This window comes from Callorhinchus milii, unplaced genomic scaffold, assembly GCF_018977255.1.
Source record: "Callorhinchus milii isolate IMCB2004 unplaced genomic scaffold, IMCB_Cmil_1.0 Scaffold6, whole genome shotgun sequence".
NCBI lineage: Eukaryota > Metazoa > Chordata > Chondrichthyes > Chimaeriformes > Callorhinchidae > Callorhinchus > Callorhinchus milii.
In genome coordinates this window covers 29,525,358-29,536,081 of record NW_024704747.1, presented here as the reverse complement: position 1 = coordinate 29,536,081, position 10,724 = coordinate 29,525,358, and the positions used below count along the sequence as shown (strand labels likewise).

General features: G+C 43.0%; 1 protein-coding gene across 2 annotated transcripts in view; it reads left to right on the top strand.

Annotated features, from left to right (window-relative positions):
• Positions 1–3,400: 3,400 nt before the first annotated feature.
• Positions 3,401–10,724, top strand: part of cers6 (ceramide synthase 6) — a 45,644-nt gene continuing 38,320 nt past the window's right edge. For both annotated transcript variants that reach the window (XM_042336560.1, XM_007889869.2), the window contains exon 1: positions 3,401–3,577. In XM_042336560.1, the coding sequence (XP_042192494.1) occupies positions 3,408–3,577 (170 nt within the window). In that variant the 5' untranslated portion in view covers positions 3,401–3,407. The remainder of the gene's footprint in view (positions 3,578–10,724) is intronic.

Sequence of the window (10,724 nt, the reverse complement as noted above, 5' to 3'; positions counted from 1 at the left end):
CGCTCACACTCACTGGCTCGGTGTGCGCTCACACACACTCACTGGCTCGGTGTGCGCTCACACTCACTGGCTCGGTGTGCGCTCACACACACTCACTGGCTCGGTGTGCGCTCACACTCACTGGCTCGGTGTGCGCTCACACTCACTCACTGGCTCGGTGTGCGCTCACACTCACTGGCTCGGTGTGCGCTCACACACTCACTGGCTCGGTGTGCGCTCACACTCACTGGCTCGGTGTGCGCTCACACTCACTGGCTCGGTGTGCGCTCACACTCACTGGCTCGGTGTGCCTCCACACTCACTGGCTCGGTGTGCGCTCACACTCACTGGCTCGGTGTGCGCTCACACTCACTGCTCGGTGTGCGCTCACACTCACTGGCTCGGTGTGCGCTCACACTCACTCACTGGCTCGGTGTGCGCTCACACTCACTGGCTCAGTGTGCGCTCACACACACTCACTGGCTCGGTGTGCGCTCACACTCACTGGCTCGGTGTGCGCTCACACACACTCACTGGCTCAGTGTGCGCTCACACACACTCACTGGCTCGGTGTGCGCTCACACTCACTGGCTCGGTGTGCGCTCACACTCACTGGCTCGGTGTGCGCTCACACTCACTGGCTCGGTGTGCGCTCACACTCACTGGCTCGGTGTGCGCTCACACTCACTGGCTCGGTGTGCGCTCACACTCACTGGCTCGGTGTGCGCTCTCCAGGCAGTGAGTGCTATGGGTGACAGAGCTCGGGAGCGTATCATGTCCAGTGACCCCCAGAGCAGCGCTGACCCGATCCCGAGGCCGAGCCCCACTGACGGCCATCACCAGCCCCCGGTCAGCGCGGACTGACCCTCCGGCACTGATTTGGTTTGAATCGAAATGCATCAAATAGATAAGATCGACCGCATTGTGGGGTGTGGGGGTGTGGGGGAACCCCACAATAAACACCATGTCGATTCCTTTACCTTAGGGTTCGTCCAAATTCCGATGAACAGCCCCTCGGTATCGGGTATTCCTGCTTTGTGTTCCTGGATTAAGATCGTGTTTCTTTATTTTTTTTAAAAAAAAAGAAAAATGCTGCGGTGGTTTATTATTATTATTATTGTTGTTGTTGTCCATCCGGTGTGGGTTTGCGTTGGCATCCGTTCGTTCCCACGTGACCACACTGGAGGGAGGGAGGGAGCGGTAAGTAGTGTTACACAAAACATCGCGGTTTATTATAAACAAATCAACGTTGTGTCACGTTGAGAAACCGGCAACAATCCCTTCGAATCGCAAGTGAAATAATAATGGTTTGGTCGCGCGATCCACCACTGTTTGTGGGGACGCAGCTGTGCGCAACTGGCTGCCCGGTTGCGCCCACAAATCACACAGTCACTGCATTGTACAGTACCTTCTGCGAAGCGCTTTGAGACGTCCCGAAGACCCGATAGGGCGCTGCATCAAAGGCAAGGATTGTTATTATTATTATATTCTAATGACCGCATATGATGTGAGTATAAGATGGTTTAAGTAAACAGCAGTAACAGATGTTTGCACAGATGATGCAAAATGCTTAGAAGTTTGAGGAGAGAGAAAAAACCACACAATGCGATTAAAAGCTGAGAAACCGAAGCTTGTTGGGAATTGAAAAAGTGATCTGTCATTGCAACCACTTCGCAAATATATTCTTCAATCGGTGGGAAAGATGTGGGATGCTATCAGTGGTTGATGATATTTATTGCAGGACATTTAGCCAAGAGGATAGTTCACACATAGCTGGAAACATTAGAAAATGTGTGTTTCCATTATTCCATTCTGAAATAACCCATTAAAGTCAAAAGATTTTCTTGAAAATGTATTGCATTTTGATTAAATGGCATTAACAGTACACAATAGTGTGTGTGTGTGTGTGTGTTATATGCAGTGCATCTTATTTGTTATTCCTATATATGTGCATATTATATAATGTATGTTATAGCTAATAATTCAAATAATAATCCTTGCATTTGACACAGCACCTTATCACGTCGCTGAGACGTCTCAAAGCGCTTCACAGGATACGCTGTAAAGTGAATTGACTGTATTGTGTGGGCAATGTGTATTATGTGTATTACGCGGCAGCCAATTGCACATAGCAGCATCGGTCCCACAAACAGTCCTGGATTAAGTGACGTTATTATTATTTCATAACAGGACAGACGTGAATGTTCAATTTGGACAACATTATAGAAGGTCCTACTGCGCACCTGACCCATTCTTCATCTTCTTTATAATGTGATTTTCTTGGCAATCCACTTTCAATGTCACCCCATAATTTCATTAAAACACCCATTAATAGATCCAGGCATATAGTTTGCACCATTTCTAAAGCTGTTAAGGCTTTGGAAACCATACATTAAAGATACAGCACTGAAAGCTGTCCCCATATCAGGTGTAAAAGCCCCTCTTTAGTTTTGATTGCTAACTGGTATATTTCATTCTGTCAGATGCTCATTTGGCTTTGGCACATAAATGGGGAACTGTATTTATTACTTTGGTTTCAATTAATTCGAAAAGCCTGTACTTGAGATGTGTTGCCTTTTTTGTGCTGCTATTACGTCACAGATATTTTGCAGAAAGAACTATGTTCCAAATTTTTTTTTTTTTAAAAAAAAGGGGCATTCAACAAGGAAAGCGCAAAGGCGAAGCCAGTGAATCAAACTGTTTAGCCAGGAACCCGGTTGTTGGTCGAATGGCGGATCGCTTTCCCGGGCGGGGGGGGCAATAAGCCCTTCGAAAAGAAATAATAATAATTTGGTCGCTCAAGCCACGACTGTTTGTGGGACGCTGCTGTGCGCCGTTGGCTGCCGCGTGCCACCCAGGCTTTGAGACGTCTCGAAGAGGTGATGAGGCGCTGCATCAAATGCGAGGATTATTATTACAATCATTATTAATATTACTACCACCTGCCTGGGGGTCGGTTGGCCTGGTTTCTTGAGCATTACTCAGCCTCACATTGGCTGGTGAGTTGGGGATGATCCTGGCACTGAGGTGTGTGGAGCTGGGAGCAGTGTTGGGGGTGGATGTGCAATCTGCAAACCATCCTGAACTGCTCTCTCCTCTCTCTCTCTCTCTCTCTGCTCTGTGCTGCGAGTGTGGAGAGTGTGCGACAGCTGTGAGAGCCAATCAGTCGGTACACAACACCAGAGGCTGTGTGTGTGACACTGTCCATTGGAGGCATTCGCTGTGTGTGTGTGTGAGAGAGAGAGAGAGAGAGACTGAGAGATAGAGACACAGAGGAGAGGACCAGAGACAGAGCATCTCTGAGCTCACAAGGGCTGTTGGGCTTAAGCTGTGACACCACACTCAGGCCAACAGCTCTCACAGGGAATAGGTGGGGACACTAACCCCCCCACCCCCCCACACAGAGAGCAGACAGGCACCCAGTGAACATGGCAGGCATCCTCGCCTGGTTCTGGAATGAAAGGTTCTGGCTCCCCCACAACGTTACGTGGGCAGATCTGAAGAGCACAGACGAGGCGACCTTCCCCCAAGCCGAGGACCTGTACCTGGCTCTCCCTCTGGCTTTCTGCATCTTCATGGCCCGCCTGGTGTTCGAAAGGTAAGGGGATGGGCAGAGGCACAGTGCCAGTGAGGGCTTGTGGCTGGTCCACAGCTGCAGACACAGACACAGACACAGACAGGGCCGGGGATGGCGAGGCACTGTGTGTGTGTGTGTGTAATGGAAATGCTCTGCTATGTGATGATGTTGGGATGTGCAGTTCTATGCTGTAGCTTTGCTTCTGCTGATGGTTAAATGATTAACACCCTGTGCTAATGCGATGGGCTGGGAATGTGTCAGGGAGGGAGGGAGGGAGGGAGGCTGTGGGCAAACATAGCTCAGGGAACTTGGTCAGTGTAACGTGACAGCCTCCAATCTGCCATTGATCGAGAAATATTTATTGCTCTTCCAAAAAAAACAACAGCCTTCCACCCCCCACCATCCCTCTCCTCCTCCCCCACCCCTCAGGTCAGGGAACATTACACCATACACTGTCTGGGTTGCAGTCTCTTGCTCACGATGTCCCTTCCCCAGCAGCAAGATATATAGATATATTTTTAAAACCAACCATTCTTTACCATGTTTTGCATTTATGATGGGTTTAAACGCCAAATGTTACACACTGTGGCTCAACTAACTGTGGTCTGTTCTGAAAAAAACAAACTGCATTGTTGCCCCATCTCAGTCCATCCTGTCTTGAAAGCATCATCAGTTGGTCCAATTTATGATGCGAGAATATTTTTATGGCATTTGGAATATTGGTCACTCCTGCAATAGAATTTATTTCCCACCTGTTATGTAATGGTTTTAAAACTACAGTGTAACACCAGTTGCAATATAATAATAATAATAATAATAATAATCCTTGCATTTGGTATAGCGCCTTATCACATCTTTGAGATGTCTCAAAGTGCTTCTCAGGATACACTGTAAAGTGTAGTGACTGTATATTTTGTGGGTGAGTATACAACAACAACAAGATTATATTTGTATAGATAACAACAGGCAGCTTTCAGGATGACCTAACAGACAAGGGAATTAATGGAAGTCCGATGACAATGGGACCCTTTAACAGTAATTATTCGAACAAAATCTACTGATACAACTGATAACAGTTTTCAAAACTGATGAATTAATGCCTCCTCCATAGGGCCAGTGGATAAGATGATTAAAGTACATTAGCAATGTCCAGGGATGAGTGCTTTTATATACAAAAGGTTGAAGTTAACTTGAAAGCTTAGAACTTTTAAACATGCCAAATGTGATCTGTTAGTTATTCTTCTGCCTTTGTTAATTAAAAAAAACTGCATTGCAAGAGATTTTCCTTTTTTGTTGACGTAGGATGTTATTAAAAAAATTGGGAGGTTTAAAAAGCTGAGTGATGGGACTTTATGTTTAACCTTAGCTCAGTTTAATGACTGGGGTTTGCTGTCTGATTTGAAGTCTGCCCTACTCTCAACATCTGCAGTACCAGGTACATCAGACTCTTAGAATCATAGAATCATACAGCACAGAAGGAGGCCATTTGGCCCATCGTGCCTGTGCCAGCTCTTTGAAAGAACTACCAACTAGTCCCACTCCCCCGCTCTTACCCCATAGCCCTGCACATGTTTCCTTTCACGATCCAGAATCACAATAAAGATCAAAAGAGAAGAGCATTTTTCCCATTAGATCTCATCCTTCCACAATACTCAACCTATCACTTCCCATTACAGCACCAAGCTGTGTTTCAAATGACTTCAGAGTAGCAGACTCTTTCACCCTTCACTGAAACCCATTCCAGTCATAAAGTTCCCTCCATGTAAAGAAATATGTCCTGGCGTCTCCTGTAATTGCTTTTTCATATCTCTGAACCCGTGTCCTCTTGTCCTGTTGGGATCTGAAAGTATTGTTTTAGGTTCGTTTAGCATCTTATTACCTTTATGAAGTGACTTCTCAAAATTTAATGAAACATAATAGACGATGAATAGACAGGTATAATGGATCTCTTGTCAAATACACGGTCACTACACTTTACAGTAAAAGCGTGTGAAAGTTTCGAGATGCTTCAGCGACTTGACAAGGCACTATATCAAACGCAAAGATTATCAAATGCAAGGTTTCTGTTCAATGTAGATCCTTACCTTATCTGATCACTCCTTCTGACTCAGCTGTTAACACTGGGGATCATCCTCATTGCTCTCCGAACACAGCATCGAGGGCAGGAAGATTGCCTGTGTAGAGATAAGGAATGTGTACAGTACTGTAGGTGCCACCTGACACTGTTTAGGTTCAGCGTGATCTCCAGCTCTGAACCTGATTAATTTAGCAAATAACCCAGCGACTTGTTTATTGCTGCCTTGCTCTGTTTTGACAGGTTGAGTGACAAGTCAACTCAACCCCCTATAGGTCATCTTCAGACTCCCCTCTGGCACGCTCTATCTCATTATATGTGTCTGCTACTTTCAATTCACAATCCCTGCATTTGATAATCTTTGCATTCAATATTGTACCTTGTCAAGTCGCCAAAACGTCTCAAAAACGCTTCACATGATTTTACTGTGATGTGTAGTGACTGTGTCTTTCAGAGGTGAAAAATCCATTATATCTGTGAGCGAGTTTCACCCACAAAATACACAGTCACTACACTTCACAGTGTATTCTGAGACATCTCGATGATGTGATCAAATTCCAGGATTATTATTATTATTATATCTGTATTCATCATCTGTTCTGTTATAATCTATTGTATTTTTATTCAATTTCTACTTGCAGTACCTTGCATTTATATTTATTGAAGTTAATTTGCCAATGTTCAGCCGAGGTGGATAACTGTGAAGCTTTTTATTATGAGTCCTAGGCTGCCTCCACTGATTCCCCATTTCCCCTAACTTAGTGTCATCACAAGCACTTCTCTAGTACGGCATCCCTCTGGAGGGAGTTTATTCTGATAGCCTGTTGTGTAACATCCTGAAGTGGTGCAAAGGGATTGTGAGATTTCATTAAGTACATTATGAGGACAATTCTTTGATCTTCTGCACAGAAATTGGCATTAGTTCTATGTCAGGATAGCCGAATAGGAGCTTTGCAATATCTTTTGAAACAACTATCCGAAATACTATGTTGTAGGTTAATCTTATATTGTGGGAACTGATATCTGGCGGTACGTTTAGCTAATCAGTTATGTAACATGACATCCGGTGCCTTGGATGCATGTTTGAGGTTTAATGTTATCAGAATAATAGTAGGTGAAGGCTGAAAATGATTGAATGTTTTCTCGCCACAGAAAGCGTCAACAAAACTAGGCCAAATGATTACCGTGAAGCAATTTGTGACAGAATATTTTTACTTTTGATTGTTTGGAAGATAGAATCCAACCATTGAATGACGCTCAGAAATCCTTAAAATGAACGAGGCTGGGACTTTCCGCAACAATGTCGTTCTGATGGTCGTTTTAGGAGCAGTTGTTATTGATCTTTGAGGATGGTTTTGGAAGAGTTAATTTGGTATTTAATGGGCGACACCATCACTTGGTAAAGTAACATTATTTGCTGAACGCCATTTTGAAGGCTGCCTCAGTTTCCCATAGCTCTCCCTCTGTAATTATGACAAATTGCTCATGAGCTGGAAGTGAAGAGAAAGAGAGAGAGAGAGGCGTGAAATTTTCAGTGGGAGAGAGAGAGAGAGAGAGAGAGAGAGGGTGGTGATAAAAAGAGGAGCAGAAAAAGCAATATTTAAAAATATATATATCTCAGCACATTCGTCAGATTTGCAGTGCCTGCCTGGCATGGATTTTCTACAAGATGCATTCGTAGCGAAAGAACAGAATGAACCAGTGATGTGGAGTCCTGTAGCTCAGTGGTTAGAGTACGCCTCACAAGCGAGAGGACCTGGGTTCGATTCCTGGGCAGGGCGAACATCGGGCAAGTTTGCTTCCTCCACACGCCTCTGTTCAATAGCAGTAAGCAGGTTGTTATTTGACTGTTAGTCGACTGGGGATTGCTTTCCTGAGGGTAATAAACCGTTCAAAAAATAAACAAAAACTAACAATAATTTGGCCACTCAATCCACGACTGTTTGTGGGACGCTGCTGAGCGCAATTGGCTGCCGCGTTTTATCCACAACTATACAATCGATTCACTTTACAGTGTATTCTGTGAAGCGCTTTGAGACGTTTCGAAGACGTGGTGAGGCGCTGTATCAAATGCAAGGATTACTATTATTATGAAGAAACTGTGCAGGAGTTTGGATTGGAGGTGAGGAAGAGAGGTGGAATATACATCTATCTACCAGACTGATTGTGGATGTAGGGAGACAGATCGTCAAGTTATTCAGGGTTAATTGAGTGAGCAAAGCAAAGGAGAAGTGGAGGTACTGTTGATGGTGAGCGTTTGAAATCACTGAGATGAAATAATGATTTCAGCAGAGGGGAAGTTACACCTAATAGATTTGATTTGGCCTGACAGGAAGCTAAAATGTACTGAAGAACTATTATGACTGTGTGTGTGTGTGTGTGTGAGAGAGAGAAAGCAACAGCGGGTGAATTTTATGAGATGAGAATGAGCTATTTTTAGCAACAGGAGGTCAAAGTTTGGTGATTCAAAGGAGCTGAAGTGTGCCGGCATCAATCTCGTTTGGATTGGCAGGTATACCTAACAGGATATGTCTAGGTACAATAAATAACTGGGGAAAAGACAAGGAAAATTACATTCAGCCCAACCCGTCCTTGCTCGTATTTACACTCAACATGAGCCTCTCCCCTTTCCTATTCCCCCCTTCTCCACCCCTCTATTCCTTGTTCCCTCATGTTCCTCTTAAATACATTGATGTTTTTTGCTTCCAGCAGTGATCTCCACATTCCCACCACCCTCTACATCTCCTAATTCTTTGCTACTTTAATCTGCTACTAGCTGTTTTATATCTTTGCTCCCTATTAAACATTGTTTTTTCTGGAGTAATTTTACTTTACGGAAAATTATTTTTCCGTAAACAGTTTCATCCTGTGTAAAGGAACAGTTTCATCCTGTGTTATATTAATATAGATATGTATAGAGTAATTATTTTTGTACTTGGTATTTACTGTTTTAATTGAGATGATTGTTTGCCTGGCAGTTTCTTAGAGGGAACTGGAATCTGTTAGGCACAGTAATTACATAACTGTTTAGGTCTTCAGCTTTTACAATTCCCTGACACAGGAATTCTTCAGCAAGAGTTAGAAGTCAAGAACTGAGATAAACTACAACATAATTTATAAAACCGTCTAAAACCTTTTCACAGATAAGAAGGCACACCTGATTCCTTCAGATTAACAAAGGGATTTATCGATGTATTACGTAGCGTGGATTATATTGTTCTGATAAATGGATGACATTGTGTAAAACTGATCTTACGTGTATCTAAGAAGATAATTAACCTCGGTACATGGTTCAGAACAGAACCTCTGGAGGATTAAAGGAATAAGTGTACAAATCCATCATTGCGTTGGATATTGCTCTGCATATTTAAGACATGGTGAAACGAGGAACTTTACAAAGACAAATCAAACCTTGAGTGCACTTGAAAACATTTGACACATTTTTGTTTACTTTGAGGTATAATAATAATCTATGGTGTGGATTAAATATAACATGCTAAACACATTTTGTTATGACTCAACTATAAGCTCTGCAGCTATTAATAATGGTATAGTCATGGCCAACTACTGTATTATTAACATAATGCTGCACATCGGTATCAGAGCAATGCTTGTTTGTCAGCCTCAGTAGCAATTATTAGTAAATACATAACACATACATTGTAGAAGATTTGCAGGAGTGGTCGTAGTAAAAATAATAAATAATAATAATCCTTGCCTTTGATATAGCCCTTTCTCACGTCATTGAGACAGTATAGGATTCCCGACCCCTCTATTAATTGACCCTCGCTGATGTATTGATGGTTATCATGAATGTTCCTGTATGATTTAGGATAGAGTTAGAGACATCAATCTAATTAAAGCACAAGGTGTAACTCATTTCCATAACACTACTAAATCCCCTATTCTGTCATAAGTATTTTGTCTCGTTCATTATAGCCAGATTTGATACAAAACAGATCTTTCAGGCTAGCTAACTGGTTGGTTTCATTTCACTAACCATACAATTTGAGAAAACATAATTCTTTAATGCATTAACTTGTATGCAGTGGGTAGTGGCTGTTTACCAGTGACGTTTAGTGGTAGAATCTGTTTCATAAGTTTGATGTGTCCCCTATAATAATAGTAATAATAATAATAACAATAACACACAGCAATTCACTTACAGTATATTCTGTGAAGCGCTTTGAGACAACTCGAAGACGTGATCGGGTGCTATATCAAATGCAAGGATTGTTATTCTTACGATAAGTTAGCTGATCTCATCCAGGAGGCAGTGTCACTATTACACTTGCCCTCATCAAAGTCATGAGGCGTGGGGGGGAAAATCAGCCAGGAATCTCCCTCTTATCCCTCTCATCTCCCTCCCTCTCGAATCCTACCCCGTGTCTCTTGCTCAAAAGGCACACAGTACTGAACGTGGGAACTTGGTGACGGGATTGGGTTTGGCTCTGCTGTCACTCCTGACTGTGCAGCCTCACACATGAGTGGTCACTGGGACACCCTCCCCGGGAACCCATATGCCTGTGTAACTCCACTTGCAGGAGAGGAAGGGTTAGTAAGGGAAGAACATGAGGATTACATTATATTTGTATATGGATTAGATATAAATAATATGTGGATTGGCAGATCGTTCTCAGGGGGTAACAATCCCTTACAAAAAATTTTTAGTTTGTGGTCACTCAATCCACGACTGTTTGTGGGACGCTGCTGTGCGCAATTGGCTGCCATTTTTCGCCCACAAAATATACAGTCACTTCACTTTACATTTCATTCTGTGAAGCGCTTTGAGACGTGTCAAAGACATGATAAGGTGCTGTATCAAATGCAAAGATTATTATTATTATTATTATTATTATCCACACTCAATATACACTTTGTCTATTCAGAGATGGATGTTTGCTTGCTCTCAATGCATAGTGAGTAGTTACAATTACTGAGAAGTTTATCACAACAAATATAAAGAATTTCACACCTCGCAGTGCTGCCAATGGTACTCACTACTTGATATCAAATGGGCAAATTTCAACTTTGAATAAAGCTGTAACTCAGCCATCAGAACAGCAAACAATATGCATAATCCTTTTTTATGCA